Source organism: Stegodyphus dumicola, chromosome 10 (assembly GCF_044657685.1).
Source record: "Stegodyphus dumicola isolate Sdum_Otavi_A_Nest chromosome 10, ASM4465768v1".
Lineage (NCBI taxonomy): Eukaryota > Metazoa > Arthropoda > Arachnida > Araneae > Eresidae > Stegodyphus > Stegodyphus dumicola.
In genome coordinates this window covers 59173781-59198082 of record NC_140777.1, presented here as the reverse complement: position 1 = coordinate 59198082, position 24302 = coordinate 59173781, and the positions used below count along the sequence as shown (strand labels likewise).

The 24302-nt window shown below is 31.5% G+C and overlaps 1 protein-coding gene across 2 annotated transcripts in view; it reads right to left on the bottom strand.

Annotated features, from left to right (window-relative positions):
* LOC118196311 (protein Loquacious-like) overlaps positions 1-24302 on the bottom strand; it is a 98890-nt gene that overhangs the window by 73257 nt on the left and 1331 nt on the right. For both annotated transcript variants that reach the window (XM_035367739.2, XM_035367740.2), the window contains exon 2: positions 13250-13558. In XM_035367739.2, the coding sequence (XP_035223630.2) occupies positions 13250-13551 (302 nt within the window). In that variant the 5' untranslated portion in view covers positions 13552-13558. The remainder of the gene's footprint in view (positions 1-13249; positions 13559-24302) is intronic.

Here is a 24302-nt window from a genome sequence, read left to right as displayed (position 1 = left end):
ATTTTACCAAACATAGTGTGGCTGAAGCTAGATTGATATAGTAAATTAAATTGCAGTTCCTAACAAACTTTTACAACCATTAAGTATTATAAAATATTTTATTTGAGTATTGTTATAAATATGTATTATTGGTTTTTATATTTCATAATGACAAAGAATGTGAGGGCTACATGCCTAAGTGGGAAGACACCTTTGTGGAGGACTTATTAAGGAAAACTGGTTCATATCCTATGGGGAAAGCTGCAAAATGTCCCTGCAGCCAGCTTGCTTGCTGGGATTAAAACACAGGTCAAAATAATTTGTTATTAATTTATAGATAAAAAATAACATATTTTTCTGAACTTTTTATAAAGCAATAAATACAGCAAAGCCTGTTCTAATATGGGTACTGCTGTATTGTTATTTTCCCATATAGATTTTTTCATTAGCCGGACTTATTTATATCTTAAAAGTTTCAAAACATCTCATCCATACAAATCCTTTTTCTCTGTTCTTACTTGAGGGAGAAATTTTAGTTGTTGTACCTAATTGACGTAGTGAAACAAAATGCTCGGATGCTGGTGAAACCAATAACTGTGCAATAATGAAAGCAGAAACTACAGGAAACAAGCACTCAAAATAAGAGGAAATAATCATTCAAATAATTATACAGGATTTAAAAAAGAAATATCAAATTCTGGAAAAAAAAAAACTGTGCATTCTTCAAAAGGAATTTATAACTGTGCATCAGTCAAAATAAATATTCTTTTGGTGTTTCAAAATAAAACTGAGGAGCTAAAATTACCCTATGCTGAAAAAGTAAGCAATAAATAAAGTTATCATAATGCACAAACATATGGTGCACTAATATCTTTTTAACTACTGTATTTATTTTTGAAAGACAATTATACTTTTAAAAAGAGTGGTAATAAAATAGTTATATTTCTAAAGCACAAGTTACTAACATTTTTCATATCTAACACCCCTAAAAATTTTTAACATGCTCTCGTATCACGTAAACTGCTTAAGAAAATTAGAGGTCTTTATGACCCATCCATTTTAGAAATTGGCCACCCCCCCCCCAAAAAAAAGGACCAAAACTTACTTTGGAAGAAGTTTGAAAGAATAGATTGCTCTTTATTTAATCAGATAATAAACGGATACAAGCTACAGATAAAGCTAAAAAAAAAATCTTATATAAATATGAGCTCAAGTTTTTAGATTATCCAATATACAAATTCATTAAAACTATAGCTAATGGTTTAGGTGGCTGAAATTCCCTTAACTGCTTAAGACGTGTTTAAACGTTTTCGGAGTTTCCTTTAAAAACGTCTTTACATGAATTTCAAATTGCACGAAAAATGTTTAAGACGTGTATACACAAAGCCCAAATTTCGCGAAAATTGCTTAAGACGTGTTTAGATGATGCGATCTGGTCATCCTTCCCCTACCTTTCTGCAGGCGGCTGTCAATTGACACAAAGATCTTAATAGGGTATGAAGTCTGAAAAGAACACTTTACAGAAAGTCTTGAGAGTGAAGAATCACTATCAGACAGCAGATGTGCATTATCTTTCCGACGACTGCAAGCTTGTTAATGAAGATAAATCGTTTTACAACAGTTTGCCTTGTTATTTATGCAAATGAAAGTCAAACAGAATTGCTCGTTGTTATAGTACATTACCGAAATTTAGAAGAAACAGGAAAAAATAACAATTGTAATGTAAGACATACTTTTTAATAAATCATATATTATACAATGTATTAAAAGTTGACTACAATTTCTGGTTCGTCAAGAACAGGATAAAATATAAAATGTTGCAAACACCTATCTTGTTCGCTCTCATATTTCAAGTGCGGGTGTTTATAATGGTATATTTTTCCTTTTTACGTTTTGAAATGTCAAAACTGTGCTTTCAGTATGCCTGATTTTTGTATTCGTATATGTGGCTGTGCGTTCCTTATAAACGCGAACTGACATATGAAAATTTCTTGGATGTCGAAAAGAAGATATTCTACTCGAAAACTTCAATTAAATCGAATAAATTCATATACTGAAAGAATTTCTAGAAATATTTGTTTTTAAAAACTTCAAGAAAAATTTCTAGAAATATTTTGTTTTTTTGGAAAGAAATCTGCGGGTGTAAAATCGCATAAAATTAACAGAGTGTAAGTTAAGTAAAACAGTTAGTGTATGAAAGGGTTACATATACTGTGCACAAAAAATTAGTCAGAGGAACAATTAGCTAACGAATTAAATTAATTACATTAAAAAATTTCATTAGAAAAAAAACCTCTCCAAATGTCAATGCTGATAGCAGCACTACAAATGTAAGTTATTAAATTCCTAACTTAATCCGTTGGTACTCAATAATTTTGGCCCACCAGCGGCCGAGCGGTAAAGGTCGCTGTAGTTCAGTCTGAGGTTCGAATCCCACAAATGGGCTGGCTGCATGAGCGTTTTCATGGTTTTCGCCAAGTGTAACGTGTATACAAGCCAGTGTCGATTAGAAAGTCCTCCGTGAAGGCATCCCTCCTCTTAGGCAGATAGACCTCGAGGCTTTGCTGTAGTCACATAAAACCAAATCAAATTAAAAACCAATAGCTGTGTGTTTGCGATTACTTAAAAAGATTTTTGATAAAGATTCAACAAAAACCCGCAGCGACCTAGTAGAAATTGGCAGTTTGAAGCGAGTTTTAAATCCCGGCAAATGGGCTGGCTACCTGGCAGCCCATTTGTTGCCAAATAAGCCAATCTCAATTAAAAAGTCCTTCACGAAGATCTCCTCTGAGTACTATTCCTCGCTTGGCATTAGGTTTAGTTTGGTTTGTTAGATTATGATAAAACACACAAAGGGCGATCTGTCTAAAGAAAGTACCACCTTTTGTGAAAGACTTTCGAATATCTTGTACCCATGTTACATATAGGTAAATTCACGAAAATGCCCATGTGGTGAGACAGTCACAGGGGTTTCAATCCGGGTCAAACTACAATTATATTAATAGTCCTCGTATATTTTATCATAAGCTAAATAAAATAAAACACAATATCGCGAAAGTCACTTTATGCTACTAAAATGGCAATAATTTCGTATTATACAGGTCATCATTTTGCGTCTATTATGAGATTTTGCTCTTTTCCGTTACCAAGCTAGCTCCCAACGGAACACAGCTAATTCTATCCGGGGTTCAAATCCCGGCGAAAGGGCCTAGCTGCATGGATTCTTCCGTGTTTTTCTCATGTGTCATGTGTACACAAGCCGATTTCCCTTAGAAAGTCCTCCATGAAGGAATCCTTCCACTTACGTAAAATAACCCTCGAGTGCTTTGCCACAATCAAATAAACCAAACAATTACTACATAACATGCTTAAAATATTTTGTGTTTAAAAGTTTATGCAAAGTTGGCTCCCGTTAAATGAAATATACTGTTCCTTTTTTTTCTTTGCTTTTATAGCAATGTTCTGGTTTTCAGAGTGTGAATAAAACATTTTTAATAATGTGTCATTCTATTTTTTTTTTTTTTTTTTTTTTTTTTTTTTTTTTTTTTTGTTTAATGAAAAAAATGAATTTAAGCAACAAATTTCTTATGTTTAGAAAAATTTTACCATCATAGACATGAGCTGCTGTCGAAAGTGCATTTTCTTACTAGCGCATATGTTTGTATAGAGAAAATTGTTTTGCACGTGTTGTCCTATAACTGAAAAGATCCTGAGAAACTTCTGTAGGAAAATAAAATTATTAAATTTAAATAAAAAAATAAAGTTATTTGTGGATTATAGGTGTTTTGAGGTAAGCGTCGAACACGAGGTATACGATGAATTTAAAATAAGGATGTATATAATAAAGATTTTGCTGCCAGGCATTCCCAGCAAAATTTGCTAAATTTTTCTATATATAGAATTAATGTATATTTCGTTTACTATATAAATTCAGTGTTATAACACTCCCCTTTATCAGTGTTATATCGAGATTTAGTTACATCCAATATATGCATTTTATTTTAGTTTTATAAAGCTGGTTTGTTTATTAGTATTATGCTTACTAAATACGATTTATCAGGTTTTCAAATCTATCAGACCCCAACCAGTGGCCTTCCTGGCTAAGACCGCTGATTACCACTAGTTCCACTTGCACTGAAACAAAAACGAACAAATTGTCTGCATGGTTGGGTTTCATTGTTTTCCCATGTGTGACATGGATATGAGTGAGTTTAACTTAGAAAGCCCACCAAGGCAACTAGTCTATCCTTTAGACAGACAGATCTCGTTTGCTCTGCCATATTCAAATAATCGAACAAAATCTGACAACAAAGACTAGTAAATGCATATACCAAAATAAAATAGAATAAGTGCAAATTACAAAACTAAAATAAATGCATATAACGTAAGAAATGAGATCACAACAAATTCTTAATTATTTTTAATACACTAATTCCTAAATTGCATTATTTTCAAAATTTATTTCATTATGTATGTATTAATGTACATTTTATACGTGCGAAAGTGCACTTGTTTAGCATATCCATATACATTAAATAAATCTGATTTCAAAATACATGTAGGTGAGATTTTCGTAACTTGAAAAAAATCACTTGCAAAATAATCTCTGAAGAAATATATATATTAAGAAAATAAAATTTTATCTCCCTACTTGGTTCTGTGTAAAACAATTTAAAAAATTAGCTTTTTACTTTTTTTTAATATCGAAAACAACTTAAATTTTTTAAATCTTGCTGTCAGACCGGAAGTATTTAGAAGTATAAAATTGGTCTTTTGAACACATGTTTCTGTGGTATTTCCTTGTGGACGTAGATAAACAGATAAGAGTCCAACCCTTGAAGAATAAATACATTGACGGATTTCACCACTTTCCTCTAACATAGGAGGCGGCCACTTTTATCTTTGGCTTCAGCTTTGTAATGTAGTATACCTACACCCATTTGCCCAAATACTTTGGGAAAACCGTTAGCAAAGACTTCATGTTCCCAAAGCAATCAGTCAGACACCAATAAAATTTCTTGTCAATATTTCTACTTCCTCTTTCTGTGAGTTCTTCAAATCCAGGAAAGGATAATGCATGCATTTGGTGCATGTGAGAAAAAAATTTCTATGCTGTTTTTTGTATTACTTTTATAGTGGAGCATTTAAAAAAAAAAAAAAAAAAAAAAAATTTATATGCAAAGTTTTTCTCTGATGAACGAAATTGGCTGAAAACATGTTTGTATCTTCTGTACAAAAGAAAAGAAAAAAAAAAAAAAAAAAGCGCATGAAACTCTTTTAAGTGAATTAAATTCTTTTTGTGATCTTATTACATTTTTGTAAATTTTTCGATTCCTAAATTTTTCTCTTTCTCTTTTCTTATAACACACAAGCAATTTTTTAAATATGAGTGAACCCTCAGCGTTAAGTTTGGTAACGTCGCAAAAGACTGGTAATTTGAAGGAGTTCAAATCTAGCAAATGGGTTAATTGCAGGGGAGGTTTCGTGGTTTTCCCTCATGTGAACATAATACGAATTCTTTCCCTTTAAGTATCCTTTACGAAACACGACTCTTTTAGTCATATAGTCCTCAAGTGCTGCGAACAATTCTGATCTAAATTTTTATGATATAAAATTTCATATAAATTTATTCTAGCTGCCGCTTTTGTGTACATTATATTTATGGATACAAACCTGCGATTGATATTGAGAATACTATTGATGCAACTGATGTTATGATTAATACTGAAAATAATGTTTAACCCATTAGCCGCTGGTGTTGCGTTGACGCAACGGTCAAAATAAATGGGTATATAAATATAACTACCTAAGATATTTTATACCAGCAGATGATTTTGTGTAGGGAATAATATGAAGATTATTTCTGTAAAAAAATATTTGCCTTCAACAATCATTTTGTTTACAATAATTAATCTCATACTTTAAGCAAAATTTAAGCAAAATTTTCGACCGGGTATTTTTGCTGAAAATATTTAATGAAAGAATCGCAGTCTTTATGAGTGATCTATTCTTAGTCAAAGTCACCGTTTATCAGAACATTACATCAGTCAGATGTTTACATTTGTGTTGGGAAGGAAGGGAAAACAGGTGTTGCGCTGACGCAACATCAGCAGGAAATGGGTAGTCAATCCCCTTTTTCACTCATTCCTTTCGATGTTCTGGTTCATGTTCTGGTTATTTAAAAATGACTAGAATGAGGTGTCTTACATTAGAAGAAGCCCTTCAAAGTTTTTTTGATGAAGAAACAGATGATGATAATGTTAATAATGACCAGAATGAAACTGATGTTGTTGTTCTCCCAGAAATTGCAGAAGCTAGTGACAAAGAAGAAAGGATTGGCAATGTTTTAAATAATGATAATGATATTTTACCAAATGATACTGCTGGGGAAGTTGAAATTCACGTAAGAAGTAAGTTTCAGCCTTCTAAAAGCAGTTATAGTCATACTAAAAAGTTTAAAAAGCAGAAGACTGAAATCTTGAAGTGGATAAAAAAGGAACTGTTAGTTATGTCTCAGGAACAACATGAAGGAAGAGATAGAAGAGAAATTATAAAAGACAAAATACAAGGTAAAACTAGTGCGCAGATTTTCGATTTTCTTTTTGGTTTAGACATTTACTCTCTTCTCGTTGAACAGACAAATATATACGCTCAGAAAAAAAATGCCCAGAATTTATTGCATCTGAAGCCTATATGAGAAGATTTATTGGAATATTATTGCTTACAGGATATCATTCTTTACCTCAAGAAAAAATATATTGGTCTTTTGAAAAGGACATTTCTGTTCCTGTTGTACGAGAATTGATATCACGTTTGCAGTACAGGAATATGACGCAGAATTTGCATTTGACAATTGTCAAATTGACAATACTGATAAATTATATTAGGTGAGACCGTATCTAAACTTACTAAATATCATTACTTTTTACTATTGGAAATATAAAGTCTCTGTTAGATTTCAGACACGAGAATGCATTATTCCTTTTGCAAACTCCTATTGAGAGTGTAGAATTAGCCAGAAATAGATCAGCATCAGGAAGACCTAGTAAATTCAGCATTCAAAAACCATTGCATGGAGATGGTAGACACTTTATCGTAAAGTCCGTTGATAACAAAAGACTGTTGTAAAGAGTATCATAGCCAGACTGTTTACAGATGCAATTTATGTAATGTAGCTTTACATCATGATTGTAATCAAGCTTGTCATGCTTGAATCTTTCAGTTGAAATAATCTGTATTTGTAAAAGAAATACAATGTATATTTTAATATTAAATTAATTACAAGTAAAGTGATTTGTAGATTTATAAAACGTTATACAGCTAAAACGTAATCCTGTGCTCCACTTAAAAAAAAAACATCGCATGAGTACAATCCTACTCGGTAAACATCCATAGTCTTATTTCGCTGACGTTGCGTGAACACAACACTCGCTTTTTCCAGAGCATTTTTTTATTTTCAATGTAAATTTATATTATAAATGCTTAATTTAATATTTGTTATTATTTTCATGAGAAAAGAAACATTCCTTGTAGTTTTGGCGGTTAATGGGTTAAGCTAAAAGTCAATTTGAACCCTTTTTTATAATAAGGTAACATGCACCAAAGATTTCCCGACAAAGATTTTGGATTATGGTACAGCACACAGGGGTTACTTGAAAAGAAAAGATTTTTTGAGGGAAAAAGGCTCGTAATTTACAATACACTTATGAAAAACCTCGAAACCTCCCATGCAGCCACTAGGATTTAACATGCTCGAGGATTTCCTAGTGGATCATGCCACTAGGATTTAACATATGAAGCTTACGAAATATGTATTTTAAGTTGGTTATTTACATAACAGAAGAACAAAATAAAATGACAGGTTATAAATAGTGCATTTTACTGACAAAATGTTCTTTGGAAAAAAAAAAACCCTACTATAAAGAATAAGAACGATGCAGTTAACTTATCAGCGGCCGATAGACAGTGCTGGTGCATATGTTTTTTCAGAGAAAATCATTTTACTCACGTTGTCGTAAAACGAAAAATATTCATAGATTATTTTTTACAGTTGTTAAAATAGTCATGGATTATCTGTTTTAAAAGAATATCTTCTTAGAAAATTTTCAAGATGAAATTGGCTTGAATTCACATTACGCATGGGGAAAATTATAAAGACACCAAGGCGCTACCCTGTTCGGTTGCCAACGACAAATCCAGGACAAACATTAAGCATCCAGCATTCTTATTCACTCAACTGCAGTGAACTTAAATATTTGTTTGTATATTATTATTAGTATTAAAATGATAAAAATATTTACTCTAATAAAAACTGTTGTTTAAGACATTTTCTTTGGTTAGAGATTCCATGTGAATAATTAAACCTGTGTTGAAGCAAGACAATTTCTTAGAACTTAATGCTTCCAAAAATTGAATGCTGGGATTCCTAGGAAAGAAATTATCCTTAAAAAATAAATTCCACAAAAAATTTTAAATTATATTCTTATAATGACTTCTTAAATAATTAATAATTGTTATAATTATTAAATATAATGCTTACTTATTTTTTACAAAATGTACAGTAATACCCTTTATTTACAAAATACCATATTGAACAACTATATTGAAGCTAATAAATAACATCATTGTATTGTTTCTTATTAACTATGTGTCATTTTTCCTTTTCAGCTTTCTGTTATTATGTTTTTAATCCTATTTCAGACAAAGTGTACTAGTGTTTCAAGGACAGGAAGGCAAGAATTTTTAAACTCGGTCAATAAATTCATGATCAACTGAAAATTCATAAGGACTGTTTCGGGTTAAAACTTTCTTTCAGAATAGAATAGTGTACATAAAAAAAGTGAAATGCAAATTTTAAATAGATATTATCACCGTTTCAGCCCTTAAATAACTCCTAAATGTTTTGTTTATTGCTTTTAAAAACAGATCAGATGCTTCTTGAAATTTTTGCTTAAGAAAAAGTGGAAAGGCATTATTATTATTTATTTATACCAAGCGCACGTTTAATTTCTTTGAGATCAAGAAGATATTTTTAAAAAAATGTTTATGTAATTTTTTGTTTCCATAAATCAGATGAAAAATAAGTCACATTTGAAACCTACCCCTTTTCAAAACAGCTATCCACGTATAATCATAAAAATCTTTTTTTTCTCCCTCCCTTGAAATTAAGATATTCAGTTACCAAATTTTATTTCGCTGAATATTTAACTTTACTTGAAAAAGCATATTTGTATACACTTTTAAGTATATATTGTTCATTCAAAAAACGAAATCTTTCCAGAAAATAACATCCATTTTAAAAACTAAGTAAATTTCAGCATTAAATATGCCTGAAAAGTTAAAATTTTGAAATCTCCTTAATATTAAACTAGAGTTTATTTAAAGAGCGAGTTTAAAAGTCACATCATGTTAAATTGATCAAATTTGGCAGAAATAATAAAACAGCTGTTTTTCAGAATAATTATACAAATATTATGCTAAATATCTATTAATAAAAAAATTATTTAAAAAAAATAATATCTGCATGTAAATGAAGAATATAGAAAAATGTTGAAAGATTTAAAAATTTTTAATTTATGACAAAAACAGAAAATCAGAAATAATATCAAATGCAATCGAACTATAAATATTGCTTTTCAAATTTTTCAGGAATCTCACAGAAAGAATGAATATTGTATCAGATATTTTTATATGGATTTTATTAATAGCAGTTAAACCAAGCTGCACTGAAATTCATATGACCTAGAGATTTAGGTAATTTAGATTAAACGTGAATAATAATTAAAAAAAAAGAGCAGATAAATTTTAAAACCAAGTTGTTTCAAAATAAGAGTCTTTTAGGAACGAAAACTTTTAGGATAGTATTCGCATGTGTAACACTGCAGCATTCAGACGGTCATCACGGAGAAAGTAGTCTTTTGTAACTTTCTTGACAGCTCACATCTACGGGTACTAATATTTATGGTAGTAATCCATCTCACTTACAGTCGAAACCCTTGATCAAGTATTCTGGAAAGGGAAAAAATTAACAATAGCAGGCATTTTTCAGAGGTTTAGGGTTATTTTCATTTTAGGGTTCGACATTTTAAGGGAAGCTCGATCCAAAATTAATGACATTTTTAAAGATATTTGTAAAAAAATCACTCGACAGGCTAATAGTTAATATAATTTAAAACAACAATTGCTTTTTTCTGAACTTATGAAGCCACTTAAATTTGCTTAAATATTGGTTTTGAGAAGTCTTTTACTGTATTCATTTTGCCGAATTCATTCATTTTGCCGGTTAACCCTTTTGCTCTCAGTGACTTAACAATGAAAACACCTATTCAGAATTCTATAGAAAGCAGGCCAATGTTATCTTGTACCAGCTCATGCACAAATAAATAGAACAGAATACCAACTTCTGGCATACAGTGAAAATTTTAGGATAAAATGCATATCGTCAATAACAGCATTTTCTTTGTTCAATACTACATGTACAATGTCATAATCTTGCTTTTGGCACATTTTGTGTAATAAAATTTTAATATCACTAGTGCAATGGCCAGTAAGTTATTTTCTCAATGTTGGTAGCTTTCTATACTTTTGATTTTGTTGACACAACAATTACGAATTTGTACATCTTGTTCTCGATCAGGAGTAAAAGTTAATCCTCACAATTAAAAATTTTTTAATTTCTGTAGTGATAGGATTCCTAGCATTGTGAAAATGTAAACAAAAATGTGAATACATCAATACATATGGGAAAAAATACATACGTTTTGTTCCATCTGAGATTTGTCAACAAGAAGTAGCACATATGCTAAAATATAGAACACCTTTTCAATATTGTTTATCTAATAGAAAGGCTGAACCTAACTGCACAAAATGGCAAGACACAGTTTGCAATGTTGGACTCAAGCTGAATGATAAAAACTGTTTTCTAGAGTATCATAAAAAATAATCAAGACATAGAGTCCTAAAGGTACTGTAGTGTACCCATCATATTTTTGATAATAATTAAGAAAAATGAAATAAAAATTTTGTTATTTATGTTAATTATTATCAGCACCTTTCCGTTTTGCCAGCGCAGGCGATAAAGTTGCCGAAAATGGTACAACCGATGCCAAACAGAATATCCTTGCTAGTAACCTTTTACGCCTCATTTCCAAGATATGTCGCAGCCATGTCTTATCAGATTAATTGTTTCTTTCAATACTGGCTTAAAATTGCATAGAATTTTTACCAGATAGTTCAATTTTATGCCCTACGGCCATTTGCGGTAGTTAAGTCAATTAGGATGCAATCACACCACTTATCCGAAGGCGAAAATACAGAAAAGGCAAAGTAAAGGGTAAAATTCATCAATTCTAACGCGAATGCACTAGTGAAGTAAAGCACTGCAGTTTTACAAAATTTTTTAGCAAGCTATTCGTACGAATAAAAATTATTCTTACATTTAAACTTCTATTTCATAGTAAGATTTAACTTGAAATTAATGTAGAATGAACTAATAACTGGATAACTTGAAATTAATGAAAGAATTAGATTTTTGTAGCTTAGTTTACGAGAGATGAAATCACTTGGAGTCATGTGATACCAACCGGCAAATCAGGATGCTGAACCATGAAAGCATAGTAAATTCTTAACTTAATTTTGTTTTACAAATTTATTGTCTTTACTTATTGCCTTTTTACAAAATTTTAAACAATATTAAAATGTTTATGCCTTCAAAATAAAAAATTCTTAGAATTAACATTTGTTAACATGTTTTATGTCTATACCGTGTGTTGTCGCCAATAAAGTCTGCTTGATGAGATTTGCACCGGCGAAACAGAAAAGTACCTTATTATCAATACGTTACGCATGCAGCAAGCATGTAAACTTTTTTGGCGAATCTTCGGATTATGGTAACTTGGCGATTTTTTGGCAACCAACCCTGCTACAGCAACCTGCTAGTTGTTTTTTTTTTTTTAAACGCAATTTTGTTTTCATGAAGTAAAGGGAAGGTTTTTTTTTTTTTTTACTCAACATTTTTCCAACAATCTGCTAGCCGAATTACGCTTATGCTAGAACTTTTATGGAACAAAAGTGCTTAATCATGACAAAGATTAGATGCGAAATTGTTTCCAAGTGCTTATTAGCTAAAATCACGATCGGAATTTTCCAGAAAGTAGTGGAACAAACATGCACAGAAATTTGTTTTTACAGGGCAAATTTATATATGAAACATGTAAATAATTTTTCTCATAAATTAGAAAAATTTGCACAAAAATGCAGGAAAATTTTGTGAATCTTTGAAGTCAGTAAAAAGGACATATATGAAATTACCTGATTGCTAAAAAGTATGTATACTATGCAAGCTTTTATATGTTCAGCTTGCATGTACCCTTTCCAAGGATAAACATTTGCATGTATAAATTAAATAAAATATGCAAGAAATTATATTAATTTTCTTTTCCCTCTAAATTATCCATTATAAAAGTCACCTGTGAATTTAGAAGGCAAACATTAAAAATGGTTTTGGAACTGTGTACTTCTCAGATTATTGCTAAAGTCCTAGCTAGTAAAATTTATCTCCTTACCAAAATGCCACCAAACTACCTGTTACCATATTCCAAAGATTAGCCACTTTTTACTGACTACTACTTGTTTTAAGTATACTGACTCTCATAACTTTGAAAATACAGTAAAAAGTCTGCAATCCGGACTCGTCAGGACTTCAGCGATTCTGGATTAGGGGTTTTTCCGGATTATAGATCATCAATTTAAATCTGTTAAGATGGCATGCAGAAATTATACAGTTAAAAATATAAAACCATAATTTATGAAATAAAGAGCAATTATGATCTAAAGTTTACTTTATTAAACATTTCTTTCAATGTAAGTTGTTTAAGTTGCTTCGTTTTTTGTGCTAATACTTTCTCTTTAATTCTATAAATAGACATAATTTCTTGTTCAGTTACAGAGTTCCACTGTTCAAGTCCTGTAATTGCTGTGTCGAGAATACAGACTAACTTGTCAATCAAAATTTTTTTTGTTTTCAGTAACCTCTCTGTCACTTTCTTCACTATCGTAAGTGTGCATGGGTAAATGCTTTAGTAGCAGACGTGCGCACTAAAAGTGCATGCGTAAGTTTGTGGCTTTGACGTCTGGATTATAGATCATTCCAGATAATGGACGTCTGGATTACGGACTTTGTACAGTACTTGCTATTCTGTAGCAAGTAGCTGGCAAGTTTTAATCTTTTTTTTTAATGCAAAAGAAAAATGAATCTAAAATTAATACATACGAAATTATTTCAGTTAAATTTTCAGCATTCACTGTTACACCATCAGACAGAAAACCCTGAGGGTATTCTCCGTCTTTTGACAACAATCTTTCAAGAACAGCTTTGGCTGCAGCATGTTTTGCCTTCTTCTTGCTCTGACCAGTTGCAGTGGCTACCACTTCATTAACTTGAACCCTATACATGAAAGTAGGTGCGTGGACAGCTCCTTCAACTGACATCAGTTTATAATCAGGTGTCATGCCTTGTTGAGCACATAATTCCTGTAATAAGCTAATCGGAGTCTTTTGGGCAGCATTCGTCATTTTGATGCTGGAAAGAAATAAAAACTTTCTGAAAACAAAGGTATCTTATATCTATTACTTTGAACTAGTATAAAATTATTATGAAAATAACATAAAAATTACAATCTAAAATTTTTAAACAGTTTTGTAGAGGCCATAAGAGTTTTTAAAGTAGGACACATGAAAAATTAACTGTGCCTTCACTGGGATTCAGACTACATGTTTTCCAATCTATCTGGGTTAACTAACCATTTACACCATGAAAGCACACATAAGAGAATGCAATAATTTTTTATATATTTCCGTTTAAGCATATCACCTGTCAAGTACTATATTATTTCATTTCCATCAATTAAAATAATCAGAAAAAATATGATATTAAGCATATGTAAGTAAAAATTTAAAGGTTAAACATGATATTTAGTACATACAAATTAAAGTTAACACAAAAAACATGCTAAGCACATGAAGTAAAAAATAACACAAAAGAACAGTAAATGTCAGTTATTGAGATCTATCTATTTCCAAGTAATTCTATTATTACAAAAGATTAAAACACTTGTATACTAATATATAGCAATATTTCATTTCTTTTTTACAATATTTAGGTGCCCCGTTTTCTCCTAAAACTGTAACATTAAATAAATTGCTGGTAACATACAATCTTATAGGGAAACAGTCTTAAATCCCAATTAAAATTTTTATAGCAGAATCTTGGCAATTACTTTTAATTTCAGACTAAAACAAATGTTTGACTATGTGATTTTATAAACTTTCTTTGTGAAGACCACTTTACAATAACTTTACTTTTGAAAATAAAGTGCGAAAATCACACAAAAGAATATTAAATAAGTGAAGAATATTATTACACATGCAAATGGCGAAAAGAAAAATGATGAGTTAGTGAAGGGCAATGAAAAAGAGCAAAGAGAAAAGTTATTACTCCATTTATGAGATTACCAGCTCTACAGGATTATCGCCATTTTTGAGTTACATTTACTGGGTTCTTTGCAGTATCGTTCCCATATCAAGTCCACACGATATATTATTTATGGTACAAGAGGGAGAGACATGAGATTGGCACAAATTTAGTATAAAAATCAAGGTACTTCCTTAGATAACAGGAACCTTGAAACTTTACAAATGAGGAGATTTCTGTGAGAAAACTAGAAGGCACGAGGTGACACCATTTCACAGGATCTCCAAACTCATTTTATAACAAATAACTGCACTTTATAATGTATCATTCAGGTGATTATACTATTTGTAAATCAAATTCTAATGTAAACTATTTTAGCCTTTAATTAGATATTCTATTCTAAATTTTACGTTCTTCAGGTAATTTCAATTTTTAATTTTCTTATGCTTTTATGTAGAGAATAATGGAGGAAATAATGGAGTGGAGAAAAGCTTGTATTTATTAAAGTACTTTTCAAAACAATGAAAATAAAATTAATGATTAATAACAGTATTTGTGAGGATAAACATAGTAATGCAAATATTAACTCATTAAATATTGCTTCAATCTTTATATAAGAATCTACAAATGTCTACAGTAGATTAAGAGATCACAGATCAAATTAGATTTTATAAAGCAAAAGTCAATTTAAAAAATAAAAAGAAAAAGTACAATTCTGCTGAAATAAAATTTAATAAGAAAACTTATTCTGAAAATCATTCGAGGTGGGGTAATAAAATTTGCCTAATTTTAGTTTCCTGAATTCAATAAATTTAATTTATTTCTGAGAATTTTTCTTAGTTAATGCTAAAAATTAAAAGCCAAGAGATGTAATGTTTAACAGGAAGAAATGGCAGTTATGCCTTAATATTATAATCCCCATTTTTTTAAACACCAAATTCACTTCAGGATTATCATCTAGTCCATGTTTGTTTCTCACATATACTTTTGCAGCTGCCATATTCCTACAATTGTTTTTAATACAGCCTCTTTCATTCTCCCAAGGACTTTCACCACATCAACACAGAAAAAAAAAAAATAATAATAAATACATAAATAAATAAAAATCCGAAAGCTTTCCGATTTTACATTACACCCAAAGCGGTGTTTTTTTGATGTTTTTGGTATCCTGTGGAGGTTACCTTTATTTATTAAATACTGTATTCTTTGCACTTAAACCATAAAATTCAATTCAACAGTAATATCGCAAAATAATTTTAAAATGAGCATATCTTTAGAATTTCCAATACAGTCTCCAGATTGGAGATAAAAATGTTTTTTCGTACAGTGTTGCCATTGCTCACATTGAAATCGTCGAGTTTGTTAATAAAAAATTCTTTGATGTCGGACAAAATATGAACTAGATAATAAAACAAACTACAAATTGAAAATTCGAACTTCTAGATGCCTATATTCAGTGGAGGATTATGTTATTCAAAACTGGATGGCTCTAGGTACTGTTGTTTTATCACAATGCGAGAACCATATAAACATTTATGAAGATTATTCATTATTTAATTTCTTTAAATATAATACATGGTCACTCTTTTTTTTTTTTTTTTTTTACCATGAGGCCACTTTGTGGCCAGTTGGGTCTGACTGTACCCCCAATGTATTACAATGTACTTACATGGCTGTATCAAGAATCCTATCTTGTTCATTTTCGATTTTTCAGCTGGTGGTGGTTCGGTAAAACCATCGAAACTAGTCCTGTGAAGATTTTGTAAATATAACGCTGATTTTTGTTGTTTGACTTCTGAATTAGTATTTATTAGCAAATAAATTATTAAAACTAATGCTTAGATTGGACATGAACGTAAAGGAAAATGCGAAATAAATTGCTTATGATCTTAAGAAACGATACAGAAAATGCTGTTTTAAATAGGCATAAAATATTAAATGATACATTTAAAATGTGGAGCAAAAAAGAAAGATGAAAAAAGAATTATGAGATGCTTTTGAATCCGCAATGAAGAAAATCAAAATGGCTGATCACCGAGTTGAAAATTTTACTCAAGAAGACTATCGGGCATCAACTTTAAGCTCACACGAACAGTCATCAGAAATTTGCAAACATTTAAATGCAACATCAGACATTTCAAATATAATTTTAAGAATTAAAAATGCACTAGAAAATATTTCGGCTGAAATTACTAAAGAAGGCAAACTATAAAAAAGATTTCAGCTTACAGTCATAAATAGTGATGAAGGTCAGACAATATTCAAACCGCTTTTAGATTTAAAAAAATGAAAGATAGCCGTCCGATTCTGGCATTATCCAGAAATTCTTACATAGGATAAGAAAGGATTTACTTTAAATTTTGATCTTTGTAGCCAAAAAGATACCGATTTCCCCCAAAATCAAGAGAGCAGACCATTTTCTTCCGTTCATTATAAAATGATTAATAACTCCAGTTTAGAGGACAGATTTTGCTTTGTTATTCACTTGAACTTATACAAAGACTAATTAATTGAATAATTCAATGGTTAATTTAAATAAGGACAGATGTGGTTGACAGGAATAAAGCACTGGCAAACATTACCCATAATAGAAAAAAAAAAAAAAAAAAATGCGAGAGAAATTCTCATAATATCGCAAGTTATATTGAAAAGAAAAATTGGGAAGCAAATAACTGTACAGTCAAAAGTCATTAATCCGGACTCGTTGGGACTTCGGCGATTCCAGATTATAGATCAACAGTTTAAATCTCGTAAGATGGCATGCACAAATTCTAAAATTAAAAATATGAAACCGTATTTTAGGAAATAAAGAACAATTATGATCTAAAGGATATCAAAATTTACAAAAAAAGAAGCTTAATATTTATTTGTTTACTTTATTAAACATTTCTTTTAATGTAAGCTGTTTCGTTTTATGTGATAATACTTTCTCTTTAATTCTATAAATAGACATAATTTCTTGTTCAGTTAAAAAGCTCCGCTGTTCAAGTCCCGTACTTGCTGTGCCGAGAATACCAACTAACTTGTCAATCGAAATTTTTTCGTTTTCACTAACCTCTCTGTCACTTTCTTCATGTCTTTATCCATTTTTTGCAGCAATTCCACTTTTTGTTTGACGGACATCGAGACATACTTTCGTTTTATAGATCCTTTGGGAGCTCCAGAATCGGAAATTGACATAATCGAAAGTTCAAGTTTACTTTTATAAAATTGCTCTTACAGTCTGCAAAAAATAATAAGCTGCATCCAATTCGAAGATTAAGGAATAACGCAATCATCAACATTAACTGAAATAGATAATTGTATAATTTTAGCTTATACCGTCTGTTATACGTTAAACGCGCACGCGAAAACATATTCTGCACTTGCGCACATGCATATGCGCGTTCGTGTAAAGGTTTTACGCGCACGCGTAAACGCCTATGTGCATGTGTCAACGCGGCGCATGCGCAGAAAGTTTTTAGCTTTGAGGTCCGGATTACAGATCATTCTGGATTATGGGTGTCCGAATTAACGACTTTTGACTGTATTGATCAAATTTGGGAAAAAATTTGTAAAAGATGAAATCCTTTCATTTATCAAAAATTAACAATAGTTTTCACGGATACACAGAAAGCACCTCAGATACATACATTTAATCCAAATTTGCAGTTTTCGATGTCATTTTCAACTTGCCTTTAGGGATCGGTTAATTAAGTTAAAAATCATTCGAGGAAATAACTGAAGTCCAACAAAAAATGTGCATAATTTAATAGGCGGTACAAGGAAGTCATGAGTGTACATATCAGATTTTTAACTATTAATTTGATCTGACAAAAATCATTATCAAAATGTTGGCTCCTGGAAAGCTGGACTTTTTTGGAGGGCGTAGTACCATAAATTTATTGTGGGGGCAATAATTTTTTTTGCATAGGGACCCTAGAGTTCTAGTTACGCCACTGCTCTCGGTGGCTAGTGGTCGAAGGTCATCACTCTGAATTTCAAAGTTATTGGTCTATGTTTTATTACATGATTATTCATGCTCAATAAATTAATAATTCGAATTCTGCATAACATGTTAAATTATTAAATTCATTTAATTTTCTGTTTTGATATGTTTTAGGTACTGAAAACGAAAAGCTCCCACGTTATGATTTATTTCGGGCGCAATCCAGAGAGCAAAATGAAGAAGTTTTTTCAATTTGATTTGGTTTGGTTTCCTTGATTATAACAAAGCGCATGAAGGCTATCTGCCTAAGAGAAGGGCTGTCTTCGTGGAGGGCTTCTCAAGGTAAAGTGGCTCGTAACCACGTAATAATATGTGGGAAAAACTATTAAAATTCCCTGTGCATCCAGCCTCTTTGCTAGGAATCGAACCCAGGTCTAACTACCAGTATTCAGCAAATTAACCGCTCGGTCACTCATAATTTTCTTTACGCTTTACACGTAATTGTAATGAAGGTAACTACTAAGAGTAAAAATCCTAAGATGTCCATCAATATTTTTAGTTGACTTTGGTATTCTGTGGAAGTGATCATATTAGAGCAGTGATGGCGAACCTATGGCACATGTGCCACAGTCAGCACGCAGAGCCTCATCAGCTGGCACGCGACTCAAATATTACTTTCTTAATCAATAATCACAATAAAATGATACTTTGTAATTTAAACAAGTGTTTTAGTCTATTTTTAAACATTTCACTTACTTACTTATCTTTACTTATGGTTTACTTTTCACTTACTTATTTATGGCACTTTAATACCAATCACAAGATTGTTGCCGAACTTGATGACGGAAGGTGCTTATTGAAGAGAAATTGAGGAATTATAATTACAAGAAAGTTTGTTTTTGCAATTATCTTTCTGAAACAAACCATCTAACAACGGACAGCTTTCAGTTTTCACTATGCCTGCAAAACATGATAAATCACACTCCGATAGAGATTTAACCAAAGAGGTTTTAGGCACGTCACCCCCCCCCCAAAAAAAACGTTTTCAGCATGCGGCCCCAAAAAGGTTTCGCACCACTGTCTTAGAGAGATGATGTTCAGTACAAGTGTTTGTTTATATTTTTAGAAATGCTGGTCAGTTTTAGAAGTAATCGTTTTAGGGAGGTGGTTGCCAACCGTGTATGGGTTAAGGTCAGTTTACACCTGTCAGAGCGGCTCGGAGCAAGTCGCTCGTTACGATTACTTTGACAATGTAAATGCTCACTTTGACGGAGTAGAAACGTAGGGGAGATGAGTCAGCGCTTCTGTTTCTACTTTGAACCTGTTGAAAAATCTATCCGGGCAGTTACTCCGAGCAGCGTTCGCAGGGACGTCATGACACCGAGTTCTATAATGCCGAGATTAAAAGCGATAGCCAAACCATGGCATTTTTTAATTCATACACATCTTATGAAGTGTTTTAGGGAACGCTCTGCTTCATTAAGATGCTGCATACTTCTATAATTATGTGAGCTTATATTAATTTTTCTACAAGCATCCCTACATGAGGATGCAATAAATATATGATATTATGAACTATAAAAATAAAAATGGAATTATGAAAAAATATGTAGATCTGTTTTATTAGGGATATTTAAATTTCTTGCTTTGTATAAAAACATTCTGGGCTATAATTCGTTACAATTCAGCTTGGATGTGAAACATGTTCAGCTTGGATGTGTGAGTGCAAGTACTGAAGGTGTATTAAGGTTTATACAAATTATGCTATTCTATGAATTCTAATCTTCTTAAACTATCCGTTTTAGCATTTTAAAAGTAAAGTATAATCACTCTATTTAACCATTATTAATTTTGTTGATATCACTTTGTGTGTTGTCCAGAAACACAATTTCAGTAGGATCCAAAAGTAACAATTTACGATAAATATCTTCCTGTTGGAACTATGTCATAATATATATATTCTTTTACCTGTGGTAATAATATGTATATGTAATGCTCTCAAGTTTTTTGCTACTTCTTATTTATTTAAGATTTTCTGAATAGTTAGGTAGATATTATACAGTTTACTTCTGTCGTGTTAATGGTAGCTTTGAATAAATATTCCATGTGTTACTTTTGCATTCTTCTCTAGAAATAACACAGTTCCAGTCAGAACTCTGCATAATTAATTACATGCACAGAGAGCTACTGATTCTGTGGATTCTAGATGAATAAATATATTCTTTCTATTAATAAATAATAAAACACATTATTACTTTTACATTATTTTGTAAATGATTAATTAGGTGTAAATAAACAGTTGTATATAGTAGAAAAACTTTGTTAATTTGAATTTCAACAACCACAGTTGACTAAATAACTGCACTCAAACTGAGTTTCTTTTAAATTCTTGTATCTGATATGCAATAATGTTTTTGTAACTTTGGACATTCTCGTCCGAAATTCATTTAATAGTTCATTTGTGACTCCTAATTCAACGCGGCAAGCTACCCAGTCACGTACCCATTTCCTTTTCTCCTTTTTTTTTTCCCCTCCCAAGAGCAGAAATTAATTCGTTTGAAACTGCTTCTCAGACTTCAAGCACTGCAGCCAAAGAACATCTGTGTATGTTCAATGCATATTCTTTCCTGCAGCTGCCACTTCTGTATCCATTTCATACACAAACGGAGGCGAGTTGTCAGTCCACTCTGATTGGTGTAAACAGTCTATCAGAGTACAGGTCCGTTCACTCGGTTCGAAGCTGCTTTGACAGATGTAAACTGGCCTTTAGTACAGTCAAAAGTCGTTAATCTGGGCTCATCGGGGCTTCGGCGATTCCGGATTATCGATTTTTCTGGATTATAGATCATCAGTTTAAATCTGGTAAGATGGCATGCAGAAATTACAAAATTAAAAATATGAAACCATAATTTATGAAATAAAGAACAATTATGATCTAAAGGGTATCAAAATTTACAAAAAGAAAAAGCTTAATACTAAATAAAGTTTACTTTATTAAGCATTTCTTTCAATGTAAGTTGCTTCATTTCATGTGATAATACTTTCCCTTTAATTCTATTACACGGACATAATTTCTTGTTTAGTTACAAAGTTCCGCCGTTCAAGTCCTATAATTGCTGTGTTGAGAATACCGACTAATTTGTCAATCGAAATGTTTTCGTTTTCAATAATCTCTGGATAACTTTCTTCACTATCGGAAGCGAATTATAATGACGAGGAACTTGATTTAAATCATATCAAAGACGGAGTACATCGAGATGAAATACTACACTTAGTAAGGAATTATAAGCCAAATAAAATAAAAACATCTGCCCTGAAGATAAGGATAGTGCTGACAGATCAACTTCCAATTGGCGGCGTGAAATTGATAAACAGATTTTGGATTTCAAAACATACTTTCGCTTTGCAGATACAAATTACATATTAGTAAATATATATCGGAAATTCTATTTGACATAATCGAAAGTTCAAGCTTACTTTTATAAAATTGCTCTAACAGTCTGCAAAAAATAATAAGCCGGATCCAATTTGAAGATTAAGGAACAACGCAATCTTCAACATTAACTGAATTAGATAATTTTAGCTTAGCTTATACCTAAACATTAAACGTTAAACGCGCATGCGCACAAACATATTCGCAGCCGTAAAGGTCTTACGCGCACTCTTAAACACCTGTGCGCATGCGTAAACGCGACGCATGCGCAGAAAGTTTGTAGCTTTGAGGTCCGGATTATGGGTGTCCGAATTAATGACTTTTGACTGTAGTTGGTCCAGATCTGGGTGGATCATGCACTGGTGCATTGTAAAATATATTAAATCCTCTCTAAGACAATTATTCATACTTCTAATTATTTTGGTCATCGGTAGAGGTCTTTGAGAGATAATGCTCAGTACAAGTGTTTTACTGGTCACTTTTGGAAGATTTGGATTTAAACATTTAATATGTAATGAAAAACAAGAGCGTTCATTGTATATTAAATGTTTAAATCCAAATCTTGTGGCCATAGGATCTATTTTAGTTAGATTTTAAAATTTAATAATTTTGAAATAAATCTCTTAATGTTTAATAACTTTAATTTTCTTGTTTTTCTATTCCGACTTAAATGCAAAATTAAACAACTGTTTCCTGTGCAAGTACGTTATTTTTATTAAAATCAAATCAGAAAGAAAAAAAAAAAAATGCCACGCTTATTTAGTTAAAAATTAAGTAATATTCTTATTGCAAACCATGACTTTAACTTGCATCTACGATGGTTTATTATAATACTGCTTTTAATGCTCAGGTAAAATCTTATTCAATTATGCAACAATCAATGTTTCACTGAACCACAGCTTCAGACTATAACTACATGGGGTGCGAGGGGAGCAATTACTGATGATCTGGCAATGACCCTCTGGTTAACCCTCCATTTTTACCATCGGACAGGCTAGCAGCTTGCTTATCTTCTTACAATCATCAGAAGTTTCCCTACTCCGAAGTAATGGTTGTTATGATAAAAATTTTAACTCCCAGCTTGGCAGTATTTCTAAATATCCCTTATTTTTCTCATTGCAAAAGAATGGTAACTTATTTTCCGTTTCCTAACTTTTCAGTGCCTGTTCCTTTTTTTTTCCTACAGCTGTTTTGGTTATAATCTTCGGATTATGGTAACTTGGTGATTTTTTGGCAAAAATTTGGCATTTGGCGACCAACCCTGCTACAGCAACCTGCTAGTGTTTTTTTAGACGTCATTTTGTTTTCATGAAGTAAAGGAATTTTTTTTTTTTTTTTTTTACTCAAAATTTTTTTTCAACAATCTGCTAGCTGAATTACGCTTATGCTAGAACTTTTATGGAACAAAAGTGCTTAATTATGACGAAGATTAGGTGCGAAATTGCGAGAAAGTGCAGAATCGCCCACTGCTTGCTGCGTTTTTAAGAATTGCACATACACGACAACCTATTTTCACTTAAAAAAAAAAAAAAAAATCCTAGAATTCCACAAAATGGCATTGTGAACACTCTTGACTTCATCCATGTACACTGCTGAAGTCTTAGCTAGTAAACTTTATCGCCTTACCAAAATGTCGACAAACTACTTGTTACCATATTCCAAAGATTAGCCGCTGTTTTAAATGCTTCCTGATAATCTAAATAAATTGTCAACCTCTCTTGTACATAGCTGACTCACAGCATAATGCATCAAATATCCAGTATTGTGGAAGAATTTTGTCAACATCTTTGGTTCTCAGATTAAATGCAGAAAATACACCTCTCTCATAAAGCTGTTCTAGTTCATAGTCATATTCTTGTAAAATCAAATTGCTTCATCATTTACTCAACTTCTCAACAGTAAATTACTTCTTCTCAACAGTAAATAATTTGCCATGAATACACACAGTATTCTGAAACCACTGAACTAGCTGTCAAAACATATGTTTTTCCCACTGCATCTTCAAATGCTTTTATTGATATATAGTTTCATTTAATGGCTATTTTCACATAAGATACTATTCGGTTTCGAGGGCCGTAAAAAAATTGCAGCGAAAATGTATGCGCAAAAGCGTCAAATCTAGCAAATGCGCCCATTTAAAAGCAAACCAAATCTAGCATACCCGCTGATTTCAGATTGTGTAAGTTTATATAGTTCTATATTTCTTAAGATGCCATTGAAATACTTATTTAATTTTTAAATCCTTTTTTGATATCCTATGGATTTAACAATTTGGGAATTGCCTATGACGAAAACTCGGCAATAGAATTTTGGGTAAAGTGCAGAATCACCCACTGCTTGACATGCTTTTAAGAATTGCACATATTCAGTATCCATGTGCACATCGACCTATTTTCACTTTAAAAAAAATCCTAGAATTGCACAAAAACGGCACTGCACACACCCTTGACTTTATCTATGTACACATCGACCTATTTTCACTTAAAAAGTAA